Source organism: Varanus komodoensis, unplaced genomic scaffold (genome assembly GCF_004798865.1).
Source record: "Varanus komodoensis strain SLA01 unplaced genomic scaffold, ASM479886v1 scaffold1, whole genome shotgun sequence".
Classification (NCBI taxonomy): Eukaryota; Metazoa; Chordata; class Lepidosauria; order Squamata; family Varanidae; genus Varanus; species Varanus komodoensis.
Genome location: NW_025335268.1, coordinates 124,081,390 through 124,103,353, shown reverse-complemented (window position 1 = coordinate 124,103,353; position 21,964 = coordinate 124,081,390). Strand labels below are relative to the sequence as shown.

At 41.3% G+C, this 21,964-nt stretch overlaps 1 protein-coding gene across 1 annotated transcript; it reads left to right on the top strand.

The window, feature by feature from the left end:
• Positions 1 to 4,334: 4,334 nt before the first annotated feature.
• LEMD2 (LEM domain nuclear envelope protein 2) lies at positions 4,335 to 21,711 on the top strand. The gene is made up of 9 exons (XM_044444292.1): positions 4,335 to 5,427; positions 6,812 to 6,852; positions 7,610 to 7,685; positions 11,940 to 12,016; positions 12,721 to 12,800; positions 16,405 to 16,550; positions 18,230 to 18,331; positions 18,424 to 18,526; positions 19,684 to 21,711. The coding sequence occupies exons 1-9, from the start codon at positions 4,353 to 4,355 to the stop codon at positions 19,832 to 19,834; spliced, it is 1,851 nt and encodes a 616-aa protein (XP_044300227.1). The 5' UTR covers positions 4,335 to 4,352; the 3' UTR covers positions 19,835 to 21,711.
• Positions 21,712 to 21,964: the final 253 nt, after the last annotated feature.

Sequence of the window (21,964 nt, the reverse complement as noted above, 5' to 3'; positions counted from 1 at the left end):
CCAGCTCCACTCACAACATGCCTAAAGGGGAACTAAATCAGTATTAGCATGCCCATACTAAAGATGGGGAAATGATGCTGAATTGACAGCATCATTGAATTGTCTGAGTAGAATCTGGCAGGCTTGATCCCTTCCAAAGTGGCCAACAAACCTGCAAATATTACCCAATTCTATCAAAAGAAAGAAAGAGACCTGATTATTTTCTTTGTTTTAGGTTTGGTTTTGTATGGAAATGTGGCATTTTATTATTCTTATGGTTTACTATAAATTAGCAGAGCAACTCAGAAATATATTCAGAAAATGAACGAACGAGAAGAACAAAGTACTTTAAAGTGCTCAAAAGGCTTCATATCCATGATCTAGTTATAATCTATGCAAGAATGATAGTGAACTAGCTTAACTCTGTAAGACACTGATTTGAAATAATGATCTGAACTGTTTTAAGAACTATTTCTTTTATTTGTTTTTTTACAATACAGTATACTTATGCACATACATATTCTCTCTCTTCGGCACCTGTAGTTACTTTATTATTACAATGCTGCATTGTGCTCAAGATGTTTTAGTGAATGTCGAAGTGTTTTTCAAGTATTTTATATGCATAGAAAAGTAAAACATATACATATACTAAGACAAACATTTGGCTTACTCACGTGCTTTGACTTACATACAAATTCGACTTCAGGATGCTTTCAAGAACAAAACACCATAACCCAGATACTACCCATGCTTCAGCTCTTTTTGGCAGGTAGCACAACAGCTTCTTTTGCCTGCTGCCTCTGCTCTGTTCCTACACATTTCCAGGAGAATAGCAGTGCCACGCTGGGGGCCAATTGTGTCGAGAAAATCATTTTTCTAAATTGCAATCTTGATAAATTTGAATAAAAGCACAGCTGTGTTTAAATAAATCATGGCTGAATAAAGGACTTCAGTGCATCCCTGAGAGAAGTGCAGATGGGAATGGGGGGGGGGGTCTAGCTCTCCTACTCGTATGCCCCCTCCCCCCCCACACACACATCCCACCATCACCTCCTATTTTTTGTTAAAGTTGGCTCTTGAGACTCAAGAAGAGACTTGTTTCGAATATTTCTTGCAATAACTTGAGACTTGACTCAAGGCTTGGAGTAAAGGACATGAACACATCACTGCCATTTATAGTTGCCAGATGCAGGAATTAAGAATGAAAGCATCAGCTCTCAACCCACAGAGGTCCATTAGTTTCCAGCAGTGCCTGAAAGCATTTTCTTGCAATGCTGTTGCTGGACTGTTGCTTAAACTTCCCCTTACTGTGCATGTATTTATTACTGGATTTATTTACCGCCTCGCAGCCAATGGAGCTCTCTGGGCGGTTTACAATTTTTAAAAAATTACTCAGGAGTAATTGCTACTGTGCTCAATACGGCTTACTCTAAATCAGGGGTCTCAAACTCGTGGCCCGCGGACCAATTGCGGCCCATGGGATGATATTTTGTGGCCCCCACTTGATATCAAAGTTTAGTGATAGTGCGGCCCGTGTGTCTCTCACACGCACCTGCGTGAGTCGTTACCCTGGGCGCAATGTTCCCTCTAAGCTGCGTGTCAGGACGCCAAGGCTGACCACCGCAGTGGTAGTGGGCCCCTCATCCCGTGTGGCTCCTGGAGGCTGGCCGGGCGCCGCCGGCGCTTTGAAGGCCGCAGGGCCCCGGGCCTGTCCCGGCGCGCAACTTAGAGGGGACATTGCCTGGGCGTTTTATATTTTTTGTCACCTGTGGGCTATCATAGCTCAGGATCGTGACAGCAACGCAAATTAACAACGTTAGCCACTTGAAACGTGATTCGGGAGTGTCACCGAGTGAAGGGAAAATATATCCTGTCACCCAGTGCAAATACGTTTTTTTTTGTCACCCAGCCCCAGTCATGTCTTTCTCAAAACCTGCCGTGAAGAGAAAGGTTGGCAATGAGCACAGACAATTTCAGGAGAAGTGGGAGATGGAATATTTTTTTGTTGAGCACAGGGGCATCCTGATGTGTCTTATATGCACAGAGAAAGTTGTGGTGCACAAGTATACCATCAGACATCATTACTCAACTAGACATGCTGAGGAGTATGCAAAATACCAGGGAGATGAGAGAGAGGACCGTGTCGCCAAACTTAAAACATGTCTACTGAGGCAACAAGATTTTTTCAAGAAAGCAAGCAAAGAGAGTGATGCGGCAGTCAAAGCCAGCTACGTAGTGAGTGAGATGATTGCTAAGACAGGAAAGCCATTTAAAGACGGCGAGTTCATCAAAAAGTGCATGTTACAGGCTGCAAGTATAGTCTGTCCGGAAGAAAAGGGTCAGTTTAGCAACATCAGCCTCTCAGCCAACACAGTGGCAGAGCGCATTTCTGACTTGTCAGGTAACATTTATGATCAACTGCGTGAGAAAGCTAAACATTTTCATGCATACTCAGTCGCTGTTGATGAGAGCACAGACGTCACTGACACTGCGCAGCTCGCAATGTATGTCCGTGGTGTTGATGACAACTTTGAAGTGATGGAGGAGTTACAGTGATTCCAATGCATGGCCAGACCACCGCTCAGGAGATATTCCGCCAGCTGTATGATGCCATTGCAGATGCCAGCTTACTATGGAAGAGTTTTGCTGGAATAATAACCGACGGAGCACCATCAATGACTGGAAGAAGAAATGGAGTCGTGGCACTTGTTCAAAGAAAATTGGAAGAAGAGGCTGTGGAAGAGGCCATTGCTCTGCACTGCATTATCCATCAGCAGGCCCTTTGCAGCAAATGCCTGAAGTTTGACAATGTGATGTCTAACGTTGTGAAATGCATCAACCATATCAGATCCAGGGGCTTAAAGCACCCTGGATGCGCCTTTTTAGGGAAATAGAGTCAGCATATGAGGATGTGCTCTACTACACCGAGGTACGTTGGCTTAGGAGGGGAAACGTCTTGAAGAGGTTTTTTGAGTTGAGAGCAGAGGTGAAAACCTTCATGGAGAAAGATGGTATGGCTGTTCCTGTACTAAGTGATCCCAAATGGCTCATGGACTTAGCTTTTCTTGTTGACATCACACAGGAGCTGAATGTACTGAACAAGAAATTACAAGGCCAGGGGCAGCTTGTCAGTGCTGCCTATGACAATGTCAGAGCATTCTCCACAAAACCTGTGTTATGGAAAGCCCAGCTTTCTCAGACAAACCTCTGCCATTTCCCAGCATGCAAGGCACTCATGGATTCTCGCACACCATTCAGCAGTGAGAAGTATGCTGATGCCATTGTAAAGCTACAGGAAGAATTTGATCACAGGTTTGCAGATTGCAAGACACACAGAGCCACTTTTCAAATTTTTGCTGACCCCTTCTCCTTCGATGTGGAACATCCCCCCTCTGTGCTTCAAATGGAGCTAACTGACCTGCAGTGCAATTCTGAACTCAAAGCCAAGTTCAGGGAGATGAGTGGAAAAGCAGACAAGCTTGGACAATTTTTGAGAGAATTGCCCCTTACCTTCCCTGAGCTTTCCAGGATGTTCAAGCGGACCATGTGCCTTTTTGGGAGCACCTATCTGTGTGAAAAGCTCTTCTCCACCATGAACTTTAATAAGTCAAAGTTCAGGTCCAAACTTACTGATGAGCATCTTCAAGCCATACTGAGAGTCTCAGTTGCTTCCTCCCTCAAGCCAAATGTGGCTCAGCTGTGCAAGAGGAAGCACTGTCAGGTCTCTGGCAGCAAGGAGTAGGAGGAAGTAAGAGAAGCCTATGTTCTGAAGAACCGTTCATGTTCTGAATTATTATTAGTAAAGATTGAGAAGATTGGATCAGTTGTACTTTTTTTTTGGAATACTTGAAATCCGTTTTTTGTGGAATACTTGATGCGGCCCAACCTCACCCAGACTCTACTTCCAGCGGCCCCCAGGTAAGTTGAGTTTGAGACCCCTGCTCTAAATTAAATATCAGCAGGATTGCATCTTTAAGAGTCTCCTTTGCACTGCGGATTGTTTTAAAACCAAAAGTAAATGACTTCTTTCAAAATTTATATTAAAAAGAGGCCAAAAAAACTTTCAGAGAATTAAGCCATGGAGGAGTGTGCAGGTGGGGGGGGGCCTTCATTGTGCGGTAAAATTGGAACGCAAATATGCGCTTGAAGATTTCGCTGCAAGAGCTCTGTTAACGTCTACGCGGCTCCTAAAAGCAAGAGGCTCTCAACTGACCTTCTCAAGATGGCAGCGCTCAGAGGTAAGGTCAGATACCGCCTCGACCTTTATAAAATGGCAGGTGGACGCGAAGCTGTTTGCCTCTACCAAGATGGCGGTAGTTCTTCCTAGTTTGAAGGCTACCACTTCCGGCTGGTGTTTCTCCTGCCTGTCAGCTATGGCCGCAGCGGGGCTCTCAGATACAGAACTGCGGGCGGAGCTGCTGGCCCTGGGCTACCAGCCGGGCCCTATTACTGATTCCACTCGCAAGCTCTACGCGAAGAAGCTCACCCGTCTGCGGGCTGAGGTGGCCGCTGGACAGAGGAGCCGCGGCAGCAGCACCCGGGCGCACCCTCAGGTCCCGAGCGGCTTGACGAGGCCCAAGGGGTCGGCCGGTGTCAGCCCCAAAGCGACTCCTCGGGCCCCCGTCTTGATTAGGAGGGAGAGTGAGGAGGAGGAGGAGGAGGAGGGTGAGGAGGAGCAGGAGGGGAGTGACTACGAGCTGCCTCGCAGGGAGGTAGCGGCAGGGAGTAGAGGGCTGTCTCACAGAAATCACTGGAGGACGGACACTGGATTCACCCCCGGGAGGATCCATTTATCAGCTGGGGAGAGAACTGTATCAAGCAGCCCCTGGGAGAGAGGTGGTGGATTAAGCTCAAGGAGAACCCACTTGGAGACAGGAGTGGGCTGTACACCCTCATATCAAAGTGACTCTGCTGCAGATCTATTAACAACCAGCACCTCGTGGTGGGCAAAACCCACAGGAAGAGAAGTGGGGTTAGGCACTGGCAAATGGTGGGAGGAGGAGCGGAGCTTGAGCCCTAGTACTTCGTGGGAAGCAAGATCAGGAAAAAGCAGCTCGGGATTCAGTAACAGAGCCTCTTTAGAGACAAAAAGTGGGGTAACCCCGAGTTCCTACTTGGATTCAATAGCACAAGGGACTAGAGGAGAGTTAACCTACAGATCCCCATGGAGAGCAGAGAAAGAGGCTGGATTAGCTTCCAGAAGTTCCCACATACTGAGGGGGGCTGGAACAGGCAGAGAACTGAGTCAAAGAACTCGTTGGGATGGGACCCGCCAACATATAGGTTTGAAATCACAAGCTCAGGGCACAGGAAGAAAAGGCAGGGGCTTAGAATTTTATCTCTCCTGGTTCCTGTGGTTGGCAACTTTAGGACTGTTGGTAATTTTCCTGGGCATCCTTAGTATGAAGATGATGAGAACTGCCCAGCTGGAAGGAGCCCAGGAGAGCTGTACGTGTAGTATTTAACTGGCTTGCAGAGATGTTCTTGTTTCATTCCCCTCTTCAACCCCTTCAAAATTCCATTACTTCTTCATTTGATGGTCTCATCATAGTCCTTTTCCTTTTCAAGTTCTTGCTTATGAAAATACAGCTTATAGATAGCTTTACAAGTGAAGTTGGTTTCAGATCCTTCAAAGGCTAATAATTGTTGCCTAAAAGTATTTGTCTGGGAATAACTATCTTTTCAGCCATTATAGAATGGTTCTTCCCTTTAATTACCTGTCACATTGTCCTAAGTATGTATTTTATTAAAGGCGAAGTCATATAATGCTCATATTGACTGCCCCATAATTAGAAATCTTAAAATGTGCATTTCTTAATCATCAAAAGGTGTAAGCAGACATATGGGCGTCTTTCAGAAAAGGAACAAAAGAGTTATCTTGCCCACAATTACTCTGAAAATGTATCTGTATCCAAAAAAGACAGGAAGTAAAAGCTGGGATATGGAGGTCACTGGTTCATTAATGTGTGGTTCATTGTCTTATACTACAACCTCAGTGTCATGTTAGCTACTCCAACTAAGAATCCATGGTCAGTTGACACATTCTGCTCAGCTTGTTTTTGCAAAGCGTTTAAGGAAAAATTGAATGTGTTGAATACATGTGATTGCAAGGAGTGCTCCTACTTTAAAAACTGACAAATGATTAATTCAATAAATATTTATTTGTAGCAAATGATACATAGGTTCAATGACACAAAGTGTAAAAGCTATCTTAGTATAAAGTTGTGTGGATTCTCTTTTTCATACTAGAAATCAATAAGTAGGCAGCTTGCACTCTTTCATCAGTGCAACATTTTAAGAACTTTCCTATAGCATGACATCAGTCAAGATTTGTACATCTTCAAGAACATTTTCTAGCAATAATTACATTTGAACTCAAGCCCTAGATCCTCTGCAAAGTAAACAGATGTATTTATTTCAACAGGAATGCAGAATATATGTTTGTTTCTCATGCTTAATTATCATACCGTATATATCGTTTCCTTATTCTGAAACAATATTTACAAATTAGATGCAGCTTAAATTCTGTATATGCTCTCTTCAGAAGCAAGTCCCATTGAACAAAATGGGACACTTCTGAGAAACTTCATTAGATTTGTGCTGCAAATTTAGTGGACTTGTATGCTTAAATAAATTCCAGAGAAGTAGTTATAATAGTCTTAGAACAAAACAGAATAGGTTCTAATCCATGAAAGCTTATGCCACAAAATACCTGGTAATCTTTAAGATGACACAAGATGCTCTATTTTAAAATATATAAGTGTTTATCTTTCAGGGCTTGTCAGGCATATATGATAATAGGTAACTAATCCTTATTTCCTTTCATTCACAGTTAAGCTTTTGCCCATGGATTGTGATAAAAGTACAGATAGAGTAAGTATGAATATACATAGGGTTCACTCAGAACCAGTGAACCTCTTTTTCCAAGAGAAATTTAATGATTTATTGATGCTGAATTAATGAACTGCTTTTTATCAGCTTAGTATAAAGTATCATTCTTACCATCTAAATCTAAGCTACTGCAAACTGAATACTTGCTCTTACAGAAATATTATTTAGTTGTAACAAAAATGAGATTGATTTGTGACAAGGATTTTATCTGCAAAGCTACTTTTCGATTACAAGTTTAAATAGTTCTAACAGCATTTACTCTCTCCTGTGTGTAGCCGTGAATTGTTCCATAACAAATAGCTGAATATGACAAGCCTTGGTATAGCACGGATAGTTTAAAGGATAGCTCCATGAATCTGGAATGTTTGCTGTGCCTAGATTTTCAGTTATTGCTCATTCATCGCACACAGAATATAAGAATTCGAGGTTCAAGGATTGAACAATATTTGCCCTTTCAACCCCAGGTGTAATTATGACACTGGGTATTGTGAAGGAGACTGATACATATTGAATCTATTCCCTATAGCCATGCAAGATGGAGCAGCTTAACAGTGATACTTTTTTTTAAAAAAGGAAGGAAGATAAACCTCCTAGTGGGAGGAGGGATGTCATAAGAATTTATTCTTAATTTCATTAGCTAAAGTAGAGCAGACGAGAATGTTCTGTTTAATATTTCCCTTTACTTTCTTGTAGCTTGTTGAATTAAAGATCTAGTGACTAATTTTCTTTATCTTTTCAGTACTGTCGGAAGAAACAAGAAGAAATTATAATGACTGTGCTGTATGAGTTATACAATTTTCTTGCAATTCAAGCTGGTAAGTTTTGATTTTTCTGTATATTTTGCATACATTCTGAATTTCAATAAATGTGGACATCACTACCAACTAGGTACATCTGAGTTTAAAGTCAATTTAAGAGATAGGAGGAAACTTGTTCGTTTTTTTCCTCCAGACTACTTAAGGAACTGTAGGAAAAATAGCTTCCTCTCCTCTGAATTTGATTTTTATTAACAGAATGACTTAGCAGAAAAAAATTACTATGGATTGGGATTTATTTATTTATTACTTATTTATTTATTATTAAAAGCTTTTGTGTGTCGTCCTATTATACAAGATCTCAGGACGGCTTTAGGGTTACATTTCTGAAGTGTCCTCCTGCCTCAGCCCTCCCAACCCTCTATATACAAAATGTTGAACCAGTTCACAAGTTTTGTTCAGAGCTTCCTTCTTCCATAAATATCAGTGTCTGACATCTCAAAGAATGTTAGTAGTACAGTTTTTTCTGTGGAAGAATCAGTGTTGAAAGGAGCCATTTAGGCTATTGAGTCCCAACTCAGTGCAGGAATCTAGTCTAAAATATTTTTATGCATTTATTTTAAAATATTCTATACTGTTTCACTTCCTGGGGAATAACCCTAGGGAGTATCCATGAAAGATGGCTGTCCAGTGTCTGCTTGAACACCTCTAGTGACAGAGAGCCCACCACCTCCTTAAGCAGGTGGTTCCATAGTTCCCAGCTGCTAGTAAGTTTATGCTCTGTCTTTAATCCTGTCTGCAGCTTTGCTTGGAATGGCTTTCCAGATCACAGTATTCTATTTCCCTTTGCTAGCTTGGTTTTTCTATCAAGTATTGCATTTCTCAAATTGTGTTTATCCCAGTCTGCTTTGTAGAATCAAAATGTGCCTCATTGTGGTAAGGATTAACTTAGAAACCCTATGAAGATGTCTGCTAGGTAACATTGCTTTTTTACCAATGCTGTCCTAAATGCATTAGGAGGCAATCCTGTGCACGCTTACTGAAGAGTAAGACCCCTGAACACAGTAAAACTTCTGAGTATCTCACTCCAGCTAGTTGGTATCTTGGAAGATTAAATGTTTTGCAGCTGTCAGTACAGCAGACACTTTAGTAGCTGGTTAAAGCTGCATCTCTAATTCTGATGTTTGGGAGAAAAGATGATTGAGGGGGTTATTCGAATGATTCATATAATAGGCTTGTCTTCTAGTGTTAGTGATTCTTCAACTTTGCTGAAACTGGTTTGCTATACCATCGCATTTATTTAACTTGTGGCCACCCTTTGCATAAAGATGCTTTAAAAGTTTTCTAAACTTAAAAAAAGTCTGCTGCTTTTGTCAATGGCTGGTTTTGTCCTTTGACACCAGCAAAGCTGTATACTTGCTTGGTATGGGAATCTGAGTGTTCGGTTAAAATGGACTTGATTTTTCCACCTCAGCTGCTTGTACCACCAAAGAATTAGGATGCTTTTTAATTTAAATTTTAAACATGGAGTTGCTATTTCCACATCTGGTAGAAAGATCAAGCCATGGTGATAGTTTTAAGACCCAATGCATGAGGTAGAAACCTTGTAGATACATAATTTACAGCATTTGTAATGCTCTTCAGTCTGAAATTTGCCCAGCATGGCTTACAATTCCATAAATACAAGAGAGTCCCTGTCCTGATGTTTGCAACCTAAAATGACACAAAGGAAAAGGAAAGCAAGAAAAAAAGGAAGCTCAGTCTCTCTGGCATTAGTCCATTTTTAAGATCTATTGCCTCTCATAGGGAAAGAAGACTTAACAGTTGATTTGCTTTTATTTGTATTCTGCCTTTCTTCCTGCACGGGTCCCAAGGCAGCTTAAACAGTCCTCCCCCCCCCCTTTTAGTCTCACAACAACCCTGGGAGGTAGGTTAGGCTAAGAGTGTGTGACTGGACCAAAGTCATACAATAAGCTTCAAGGCCATGTGGGAACAAGCATCCAGTTCTCCTGAGTCTCAGTCTAACACTCCAACCAATTCATTACAGTGAGTGGCTTTCCAATAGGCAGGAAAGACAGCAATCACTGCACTAGTATATGCTTATTGCATGAATATGAGATAGGATTGCCTTATTCTACCTTATTTATAGCAGCTATATATTAATTAAGTCATAAAAGTAATATGGGTATGTGTTATATACCTGGATCTTTTGCACAAGCATTTTGACCAATGCTAAATGTGCTTTTGCGAACAGAGGTTCACAACATTGTACAGGAGGTGGCAACTAAAACCATCCCAAAGAAAAAGAAATGCAAGAAAGCAAAATGGCTATCTGAGGAAGCTTTACAAATAGCTGAGGAAAGAAGGGAAGCGAAAGGCAAGGGAGAAAGAGAAAGATACACCCAATTGAATGCAGAATTCCAGAGAATAGCTAGAAGAGCTAAGAATGCCTTCTTAAATGAACAGTGCAAAGAAATAGAAGAAAACAATCGAATAGGGACCAGAAATCTCTTCAAGAAAATTGGAGATATGAAGGGAATGTTTCATGCAAAGATGGGCATGATAAAGGACCAAAATGGCAGGGACCTAACAGAGGCAGAAGAGATTAAGAAGAGGTGGCAGGATTACACAGAGGAACTATACAAGAAAGATCTTAATGTCCCTGATAACCACGATGGGGTGGTCACTGACCTCGAGCCAGACATCCTGGAATGTGAAGTCAAATGGGCCTTAGGAAGTCTGAGCAACAACAAAGCTAGTGGAGGTGACAACATTCCAGCTGCGCTATTCAAAATCTTTAAAGACGGTGCAGTAAAAGTGCTACACTCAATATGCCAGTAAATTTGGAAAATTCAACAGTGGCCACAGGATTGGAAAAGGTCAGTTTACATTCCGATCCCAAAGAAGAGCAATGCCAAGGAATGCTCAAACTACCGTACCATTGCACTCATTTCACATGCCAGCAAAGTTATGCTCAAAATCCTACAAGCTAGACTCCAGCAGTATGTAGACCAAGAACTACCAGAAGTACAGGCAGGGTTTCAAAGAGGGAGAGGAACTAGAGGTCAAATTGCCAACATAAGCTGGATCATGGAGAAAGCTAGGGAGTGCCAGAAAAACATCTACTTCTGCTTCATTGACTATGCTAAAGCCTTTGATTGTGTGGATCACAACAAATTGTGGCAAGTTCTTAAAGAGATGGGAGTACCTGACCATCTTATTTGTCTCTTGAGAAACCTGTATGCGGGTCAAGAAGCAACAGTTAGAACTGGGCACGGAACCACTGATTGGTTCAAAATTGAGAAAGGAGTTCGGCAAGGCTGTATACTGTTGCCCTGCCTATTTAACTTATATGCAGAGCACATCATGAGAAAGGCAGGCCTAGATGAATCACCAGTTGGAATTAAGATTGCTGGGAGAAATATCAACAACCTCAGATATGCAGATGATACCACTCTCATGGCAGAAAGTGAGGAGGAACTAAAAGCCTCTTGATGTGGGTGAAGGAGGAGAGCGCAAAAGTTGGCTTGAAACTCAACATTAAGAAAACTAAGATCATGGCACCCAGTCCTCTCACTTCCTGGCAAATAGATGGGGAAGAAATGGAGGTAGTGACAGATTTTATTTTTCTGAGCTCCAAGATCACTGCAGATGGGGACTGCAGCCAAGAAATTAAAAGATGCTTGCTCCTGGGGAGGAAAGCTATGGCGAATCTAGGCAGCATACTAAAAAGCAGAGACATCGCCCTGCCAAAAAAAGTGCGTATAGTCAAGGCTATGGTTTTCCCAGTTGCAATGTATGGCTGTGAAAGCTGGACCATAAGGAAGGCTGAGCGCCAAAGGATTGAGGCCTTTGAATTGTGGTGCTGGAGGAGACTCCTGCGAGTCCCTTGGACCGCAAGGTGATCAAACTGGTCAGTCCTAGAGGAGATCAACCCTGACTTCTCTTTAGAAGGCCAGATCCTGAAGATGAAACTCAAATACTTTGGCCACCTAATGAGAAGGAAGGACTCCCTGGAGAAGAGCCTAATGCTGGGAACAATAGATGGCAAAAGGAGAAGGGGACAGCAGAGAATGAGGTGGCTAGATGGAGTCACTGAAGCAGTTGGTGTGAGCTTAGGTGGACTCCGGGGGATGGTGGAGGACAGGAAGGCCTGGAGGAATGTTGTCCATGGGGTCATGATGGGTCGGACACGACTTCGCGACTAACAACAAAATGTGCTTTTAAAAGGCAACTTGGCTTAGTGATTGAGTGCTATCTGTTAATTTTCCTAACTGCCTAAAGTTAAGCTAACCCTCTTTTTTTTCCTCTTAGGTAACTTTGACTGTGGAAACTCAGCAAATCTAGAAAGTAAATGCATTCCAGTTAGTGAAGCAAAAGATTATATCAAGGTAAGCAAACTAAACAGAAATTAAGTTAATTTCTGTTCTATTGCTTAAAAAAAACACTCTATTTGTTTTTATCCTTCAGCCTCTCTCTTTGCTTTTTCCAGCTGTTACTTTTTTCAATGAGAAAAAAATGCAGTTTTTTTCCCTTGAGAATTCTAAATAATCTGACTGCTTAGTCTTGCAGTTTTTTTTTTCCGTTTGGGAAACCAAAAGTTTCCTGCACTTTAGAAATGCTAAAACAATTTCTTTTATTCTTGGATTTCTTTATTCTTGCTCAGAAAGCAATATAAAGTACATTGCTTTCCTTTCTACACTTTTAAAGGAAATAAATGTTAAAAGTGTGCTTTATTTGCACAGCACTATGTTCTTTTCTGGTGTGTGCTCCTATATCCTATGTGATGATATAGTGAAAGCCAATGAGTTACAAATCTTTTCAGTTGTAGTTACATTACTAGTTACATTACACTAGTTACATTAATTTAAATACATAGTTTCCGGACTGGTTCTACAGTAGGTAAAAGAGCACGAATTGAAGCTAAGCAGACTTGTTTACCAAATGAGCACTCTCTTTATATTCCTTGAATTTGCTAGGAAGAAAGAGGTAGAATATTGATGTAACAAATTAAACAAGAAGAAAGGAATGGTTCTGCAGAAAATTTCACTGATAGATGAATGAGAAACTTATGTTTGGCCATGCTTCCCTACAGAATGTGACTGGCTACTCTGGGGAAAAGTTTGTGGATGCCTTGCAATGGTTAATGGATAACCACAGAGACTCAGGAATATGGTAAGTGAATGTGAGCAGTTGAACATATCCCCACATATGTTAGCTGTCCCTTATCCAGCAGAGACATTTAATCAGAGTTCAGTGCAAGAGGTGATGCCTGTCTAGAAAACAAGCAGGTGAAGGCTGACTGAGTGGAGAGCTCAGCCTTCTGGAATCAGCTAACCACATTTTATTTAGATTAGGGTTGGGATTACCTTTGAGCCATTCTGCACAACTTAACACCCATGATGTAAAGCACATTCTGCTGTTGGATTCATAGTCCACCAGTTCTTCCTGCCTGCCTATATTTGCAAAAGAACGTAAGTTGTTGAGCACCTTGCTGGTCACAATTCCTTGCTGGTGGCTGTGTAGCTTGGAAATTCATAAGCTGAGCTGACCTTCCCTACGACTACATGTTTTGCACCTGTGAGTTAGGGTAGTGCCTATTATGTCTACTGCCCAATCTAAATTTAGATGCAAAGTCAGGAATGAGGAACTTCCAGCCTGTGGAGATTCTTTCCTAGGCCTGCCAGTGTTCAAGAAAGGCAGTCTTTCTCTAGCGGTGAGTGAGGAAACTTGCACTTACTTCTGATCACTGATTTGAGACATGACTGCAGGTTCCCAGTGCTAGAGAAAGGAGACAGGGACCAATGTGATGTCAGAATGGGATTTTAGGAGGGAATGGGCCAGAAGATAATTTGCATTAGACACAAGGTAGGCTGCATTAGACACAAGGAAGGGAAATCTTTTTGCATGTCAGAACTTGGAAGCTTGGGACTGTAGGAAACTTCATATATCTGCTTCCAGTGGGGCCGCACAGGCTGGCACTGCTCCCCTGCTGCAGATGCATACTGCCTACCATCTGTGTGTTTGCCGATATGGAGAAGGACTGCATGCGCACACTGATGTACATGCAGAGAGCAGTTTCACATAAGTTGATGGGAGTTGCTGGGCCAAATAGAGACCTTTCTTATACTTGTCAAATATGCATGGGTAGCATTTGCTCTGCACTGGGGATGTAGCTTTCTCTGCATTCTTTCAACAGGTACAGGTTGTGTGAACTTTACTTCTCTCTGCTAATATCTTTGTGGCTTGAAATACTGGCAGTTCAGACCACAATAGTCTCTCCATTTTTGGCAAGAGGATATTATGCCTTTTCTAATGTGTCAGAATAGTATAAATGACAAGATGCTTGCTGAGCTGAGTTGCTTCTGGCTTAACCATGAGGAGCATTCCAGCTTTTTCATCAGCGCTCTCATAGTTGAAGTTTGTTTGTACAGTGATGACTGCAGACTGAATCTGGAGACCAAACATCATCCTGTGCAAATAACTCTGAGGTTTTGCTCTTTGAAAACTCTTTGAAAAATTGTGAAGTCTCTCTGAGTGCCTATTATATATTTATAAGGACTTCCTTGCCTGCTTGTCCTGATATTATAGATTACACTCTTGAACTGTGAGGAAGATATCAAGAGCCACTCACCACAATCAGAAAGCCCGTATAAATATTAGATTTTCAAATTCTCAAATAAGAATATGCTTTTTGAAAGCACAGTTATTTTGGTGAGCCGGATAGCATGGATAAAAGCAATTTGCAATGTGCTCCCTTGCAGTTACTTTTGATGGTCAAGCCAGTGTTCGAAGGTTATTTTGTATTCTTTTGTCTTTGGTGGTTCTCTGTGATTAAAATTATTTATTTGGGGCTGTATGTTTGAAGTCATGTGTACAATAGTCACTGCTGAAGTTTCCATAGACCTCAGAGAACTTACTGTTTTACATTAAGCTTGTAGTCCTGGCTAATTCATAGTTGCTGTAGACTTGGAAATAATGTATAGGGACGTTTTCATAACACATTTTAAACGTATTTCACTATCATGGTTAACCAATCTTAAGCAATAATTTTGGAAATTACTTTGTTTTGGTTTTCTAAGCCCTTCCACTTAAAAAACTATATTTCCCAGAATTCACAGGGGAAACTATTGTACCTAAAATGGGAGCAAACCTATTTGTAATGCAGCTGTGTCCTAGGTCATCAATTACAACCTTTCAGAAAGGCAGAATCCCTCCTGTTCAGTTCTTACCCTATTTACTTTTATGGCCTTTTTGATATCAATAGAATTTATATGCAAATTACATTTATGCAGAATTTCAGGATAGCAGATTCTAGCCATTCTGTTGTAGTTGTGGTTAGGTATTTTGCTAGGGAAGCTAAAGGTACTGTCTTGCCATGTTTTAGCATAAATCAGTACATGTCAGTGCCTCAGTTCTGTAGTACTTATCAGATTTCAGAAATAAAGTCTCTGCAATATTAACTCTATAACTGCTGTTGAATTGCTTGGCTAGCCTGAGGCTGTGAACAATATCAGAATACCCCTTCTTCCCCATAAACTCATTATCTAAAACACTTCTGCAACTTAATGTTTGAAAATGCACTTTATTGCTCCATGCTTTGTATGTGAAGACTCCACAGAGCTAAACATTCTTTCCTTAGGGACATGCTTCGAATTGCTGCTGGGATGAAATTCAGTGCTTTCTAATTAAGAGTTTCTTCACTGTTACAAGTCATAGCCTGGAAGCACAAAATACACTCCCCACTTTTGTATTCACCATAATTAAGAGTTTCATCAACACTTGAGCAAATTGATCCTGTTCTGGCAGCTCGATATGAAACTCAGTAAGAATGTACACTGCACTAAAAAGCTGCTGCAGGCTTTTCACCTAATGTTGTGTGAACTTATTTGACACAGTTCTGTTAAGAGCAGATCCAAATGAGACCTGCTGTATATTTTAAGATCTTTCAGAAACTTGCACTACAAATAATTCAAGAAAATGGGTTAAAAAGTCGGGGGCAGGGTAACACAGCAGGACTTTATTTCCACTCAAGCATGATTTCTCGGACAGAAGGTTTGGACTTTCTGTGTATAAGCTATCAATTGCTATGCTGGTGTCATTTCTGTAATGCAAGCATCTCGAGTCATGCTTGTTTAAAATAGCTAACAACTGGGACTAGCACAGCATTTTCCCCAGATTTCTTCTAGTGAGACTCTCTGAATAAAGGCTAGAGACTCCCAGTGCAAGTAAACTTTTAAAAATAGAAATTTTATATTGCTTGCCTTGCGGGAATTCATTTCATTTTTCAGTATGGAGTTTCTCCTTTTGTTTTATTTCACAGTAAAGTTTAGATGTATTGAGTTTTTCTGTCCTTTAATTCAGGTGTGCTAATTTTTTTTCCTAGCTGAATGGACTGTTATAATTTGCTACAAGGAAAATTGACACACAGATACCTTCGCCTACTCTCCATAGAGGCACGGGAGGGGGTAATTCAATTTAAAATTTTAATCACCTACACACTGAGAGATGCTTTCAAATAAAAAGAAAGAACCCTCTAGAGGACAACTTTGCTTTGTCAAGGGGCAATTCTACCTGCTGCATTCAAAGTCCTTTCCATCTATTGGTAAGGAGCCAAATGCTGATACATTCCATGAAGGCTTGCAGCAAGATCACAAGTCCTTTCTAAAGCATGTGATGAACAAGTGAACAGCTTTAATATGTGTATAATCCTGATACATGTGAATCATTAGATTCTTTGCATTATTTCATTAAGGGTTTTTCTGTTCTCTTCTATCAGGTTACAAGGCCATGAGCCTTCGGAACCAGTTACTGATGTGAACCAGGTGACTTGTCTTGAATCTACCCGCCCACGACTGGGGTTAGGATGCCGTTTCAAGCGGGCACTAAGCACAGCTGTTACAAACCTATTTATATTCTTTTGGAGTAAGTTTGTTTGTCAGTGAAGATCCATAAACTTGCACAGTATGAGATTCTAGAAGGTTAAGGGTATTATGGAAGAAGTGAAATTTGTGATATTCAAACTTTTCACCTAACAGCAGGAAGCAGAGTGAAGATTGGCTCCAGCATTGTGAAAACTTGCCATTTCTCCAAGTCATCAACTCAGTTCTCGTGTGTATGCACCACAGTTTCACTTGCTGCAACTTCAGCTGCGCTGGCATTTAGCCCAGTAGATTCTAGCCTTCACCTTACAAGCCACTGTTCATATACCCTATTTTATCTCTTAATAGTGCAGGATTCACCATACTCATGCATTGCCATGTCATCTTGAGGCTTTAAACAAAAGTGCAGCTCTGATGAGCACGCAATATAATGGAAATTTACTGGAGAGGATGTGTTTGTGGATGAACAGGGGTTTCCAATTGTTTCTGGACCCACGGACATTTTTGGGAATTAGAGCAACTGCTGGGAATACCATTACAAAGTGTCTCTCGGAGGATTTGACAGGCTCTGTGAGTTAGAGAGATGTAGAAGGAGAAAAAATAGTGAGGCAAGTGATTGGGAGGGAGAGTGAGGAAAATAGTAAGGCAAAGAAGGAGAGAGAGAAAGTCAACACCCTATTGGAGAGGGACAAGGAACAAATGCAGGAGAGAAATAGACTGGGAGGAAGGGGAAAAGAGCAAGTCTAGAAGCTAGAAAGGAAATAAGGCAGCTAGGGTCAAGGAATGGACAGAAATAGCAAGGAAGATGTTAGGTAGAAAGAGGTAGTGAAACTAGAGCCTGGACTTGTGGGGAAAGAGAGAGCAAAAAGGAAAGGTCACTTTGGGTGAAAGATTGGTCAGAAGCAGAAGCAATTCTCTGCCTGCTAATCAACAGCTGACCTGCAGCAGGTTAAAGTATAGGGAAGAATACCTGGTGCCCTAGCATGTTTCAAGGTGTTTTTAAATACTGGGGGGGGGGGTGTTTGTTTTTTTAAAGGGGGCAAGGACTAGAGACTGTGTGGGCACTTTTAGAGGTCCTTGCAGCCACCATATTGGGAACCCGTGATGTAAATGAGAGCAAGAGTTAGAAGATATTACCATCACCCAGCCTTTGGGTTACCAGCATGCTTTGTTGGATATAGTCTTGGAGCTAGTCTTCAGACCTGGGAGGCCTAGAGTTCAGATTCTCACTCAGCCACAAAGTTTGGTGACTTGGTGCCAGACACCAGAACATCAGGTGTGCTGCTCTGAGCTTTCTTATTGAAAGAAAGGAATGATGTGGTAACTTGCCAAGTGAATCCAAAGTATTTTACATGCTCATGGTACATCCCAAAGACTTAGGACATGCAGTACTGGTGTGAGTGAGTGACATGTGGGAAAATATTAAAATACAATCTCTACTTCCAAAGCTAGTCTGATTTTTTTCAATGATTATAAATAGCAGTCAGGCTTTATTGAGTGTCCAAGAGAAGAAAATTATGTAGTTGTGTGGTAGCCACCAAGAAATACCTTTCTACATTTATACAACTAGCTAAGCAATGTGGAGGGTGTCCCTGGTTGATTGATCAATCTTAAGGATTACATTGAAACATAGGTCCTGGCTGCACATCCCTTCTCAGGGCTTTTTGTGCAAGACAATTCATTTGTATTTGCAAGATCTCATCTTTGTTTTTGTTCTTACAGGTTTAGTTTTCCTTTGGGGAATTCTGATTCTCCTGAAGTATTACTGGCGGAAAAGGGAAGAAGAGGAGCGGACCATGTATGAAATGGTGCAGAAAATCATAGGTAGCTTATCAGCAGATCAAAATGTAACTCAAGTGGTTTCAATTTTAAGAGTTTGCATGCTTTCCTGACTGCTTGCATTGTTCTCTCAATAGCTGCTGTCCAGGGTCACTACAAAGAGTGGGAGCAGAATCTGGAACGGTACCCATATGTAGGCATCCTTCACATCCGAGACACACTCATCCCACCACAGGATAGGTGAGCCTTTGCTTTCTTTAAAACCATTAGTAAACTCTTAATGTAGATTTGAAGGCTGGTCTCCCAACTTTTCCTGGGCAGCAGAATAAGGAAGCAGGCATGTCCTGGCATTTGTCACCATTCTCTGGTATGCATAAGAACTATTTTCTTTGTCACAAGTAGCTGAGAACCACTGACAAGATCTACCCTTCCTTCAATGAATGTGCTTAATTTGTCTAAAAGCCACATACACTTGTGGGTTTTATGCACCTTGTGAAAACAAATTCCATAAACTGATTTTTTATGGAATAAAACTGTAACTTCCATAAACTGATTTTTGCTTACATGAGAAAACATCATTCAGCTTGTCTTGAACTTAATGCAAATAAAGCGTTGATTGTTTCTGCATAAGTTTCTTTGGGAAAGTTGGACAATGTAGAATTGATGCTAGGATCCCAGTGCTCTAATCACTAGACCATCATTTGGACTCTCATTTTTCATCAGAGTTCTCATAATGCATTTCCACATGTGGTAAATATACAAGATGCTCTTATGTGCCATTGCTTTTCTTGGATTCAGAATATAAAGCAGAATGCTGTACAGGGGCATTCATTATATACTTGGGCATCTATAAAATCAGGCTTGCTTTGCTCCTCTGCTTGCCACTGACTTACTGCTCCTGAGCTTCCTTTTACTGCATGGGATGACTAACATGTGCCCTGTAGGCTCTAACCCAGGAGCTGGCACACTTTGGGCTTGTAGGGTTTGTTTTTCAGTAGTACAACAGGATTCACCAAGTGAGGCCTCATGCAAAAAGGCATGTATGTAGAATTAAAGGGCAGAGTTCTGAAGCAGAACTAAGCAGAGCTCTCACAGTACTTTGAAACAAAAATCCACTCCTGGTTACTCTGTAATGCTTTGTTTCATTAGAGTTTGGGGTGAGGGGGGCAGGAAGGAGTAATTTTGATCCTTCTGTCATTAAATAATTACAAGTGGGTAATCATTGCTGATCTACTATCAGTCACCGAAGATCTGACAATATGTCCAGATTGATCTTCTGCCCACCCTGCCCTTACCTTCCCTGTACTTTTATTTTGCCTTGGAGGTTGAGTGTCACATGGGCAGTTCTGAATGTATAAATGTTTGGCATAGCTGACCATGTTCCCTTTACTCCCCAGGAAAAAAATGAAGCGGGTTTGGGACCGAGCGGTGGATTTCCTCGCTTCCAATGAATCGCGGATTCAGACAGAATCACACAGGGTAGCAGGAGAGGACATGCTGGTGTGGCGTTGGACACAGCCTACGTACCTCTCTGATTCAGACCATTAGCCTTAAGCCAAGGCCAAACCAATGTTTCAACACTGTGCAGGACGATGCACCTCCTCTTGGCTAAGAAAGGTCCTGTCATCCGTACTCAGGTGTACCTCTAAATGCTACCATCCATGTTTTTAGAAGAAATAGAAGGACTCTTCAGAGTACTTGTTTTTCTGTAAAGAATTAAAATTGATATGAACATACAAATCAGACCTACCTTTCTGGCATATATTTGGCTTCCATAATGTAACCATTTAAAAAGAGAATTGCTTGCCTGTTTGAAAGAGGCAGTTGATAGTTTTGCTGTGATGTTGTGGAAGACTCTGACCTTCCATCCACAACATTAGTACTAAACCACTAAAGGATACTTGTCAAGAGGAAGACTTTTCATTACAGAAATGCCCTGGATAGGAATAGATAACAGATGTGTGTGGTATATTTGCCTTTACCAACAGAGCAGAAATCCCCTGTGCTTATACAGGACTGGCATCTGCCTCCAGGTTGACAGCTAGGGGCTGATGGAGCAAGTTCATGTGACTTCAGAGACAAGCTGGGGAAGTAGGAGGAGCTTCTGACAGATTGCAGTCTTTGTGCTTTTTTCCTTAGGCAGTGATAGGATAACATCAGCTCGGAAAACAGAACTGAGCATATACTTGTGAGAACAGTACAAAGCATACCCTTAGAAGACACTTGTGTGTTTAAAAATGGCTTGATGGAAAACAGCAGCCATATTCTGTCATTCGCAGTACTAGAGAGAAATTACGGTGCCTAGTGTTTGATATAAAATGGTCTTAGCTATCAAGTATGTGAGCAATACTGCAATGAGTGGCGAGCTGTTCTTCAGCAATATATTAACATGTTTTGTGTGTATACCATATTGGTTTTCCCACATTCATATTTATGTCCATTCATTTTGGGGTGGGGGGAAGTAGCAAGGTGTCACATAATACAATGCTGTGCTCCTCTGCTGTAGCATCTTTGGGCACTCGCATGATGACACCCTTCTCCCTCACTGGCTCTAGATGTGTCCCTGTGTGAACATAGTGAACATAACCCCTGTCCAATAGCTGTAACTAGAGTACATATGAATTCATAATATATGCATTTATGAACCTCTTGAGGCAAATCTGACTGAGATGTGATGCTAACTTGCATCAAACACTTTCTCTGAACTAGCAATTTATTTACAGTGATGGTGGTGGTGGTGGTGGTGGTGATCTAAACTTAAAATTTGCTCTTCTACTCCCCCTGCTGGCTATATGGAAAAATTAAAGGATTGGCATTTTCACCTAACTGTCTTTCCAGGCTGTCTCAGCAGCACGCAGCAATTCATTATATGCCTCCTGCTGGTTCATCAGCTGAAATTGGTGCAAAGAAAAGCAGCCTCCAAAAACAAAACACCAGGAGGTCTTCGTGGTTAAGTAGAAGAAAATCCTGCATTCAGTTGAATTTTATCCCCACATGTTGCCATCTGTAGCGTAGGCAGTATATTAGAGGGAAAGAAGAAATTTAACAGATGTCTCCCTGACATTAGCCATCTTTGAGCACACGTGTGTGTGTGTGTGCACTTGTGCGTCTGTGTGTGCATGCACACAGGCACACCCCCCTTTTTTATATGGTTACAGAAGATGATCAAATGAGGGTAACCCCTTTTATTATGTTCTTAAGTTCTGCTGATAGCAAAAATGTCCACAGTGCCTACATTCTTGTGGCTTAAAAAACATTTGTGGGTATTTTTAACATCTAATTCTCAAAGTGAAATGCCTAACAATATTTTGTATAGTTGATTAAGCCGTTCATTTATTTTTATGTAGATTGGCAGGTGCTATTTATTATACACTTCATCTCTGTACATTTTATCTTGGCAAAATTAAAATTTGTTATAAATAGGACTGGTTGGTATTAGTCATTGGTCCACTCCCTTACAAGGACAAACCCAGCTAGCTAAATCCCCGGATATTTAATGCTGGAACATTGCTGAATGTCAAATGATTATATTGAATTACAGTATATCAAGAGAGCACTAGTCATGCGCAACTGTACTTATAAAAACTAAGACCCTAGGAATAATAGGCTAAAACCTAGCTTTTAAAAACAACTTGAAATCATCAACACTTCCTATTTCTGAATACCAGCAGCTTACTA

Coding starts and splice junctions, on each gene's coding strand:
- LEMD2 (XM_044444292.1), top strand. CDS start 4,353: ATGGCCGCAGCGGGGCTCTCAGATACAGAACTGCGGGCGGAGCTGCTG. Junction 5,428..6,811: donor GGAAGGAGCCCAGGAGAGCT/GTACGTGTAGTA, acceptor TTTCATTCACAG/TTAAGCTTTTGCCCATGGAT. Junction 18,527..19,683: donor CTCATCCCACCACAGGATAG/GTGAGCCTTTGC, acceptor TTTACTCCCCAG/GAAAAAAATGAAGCGGGTTT.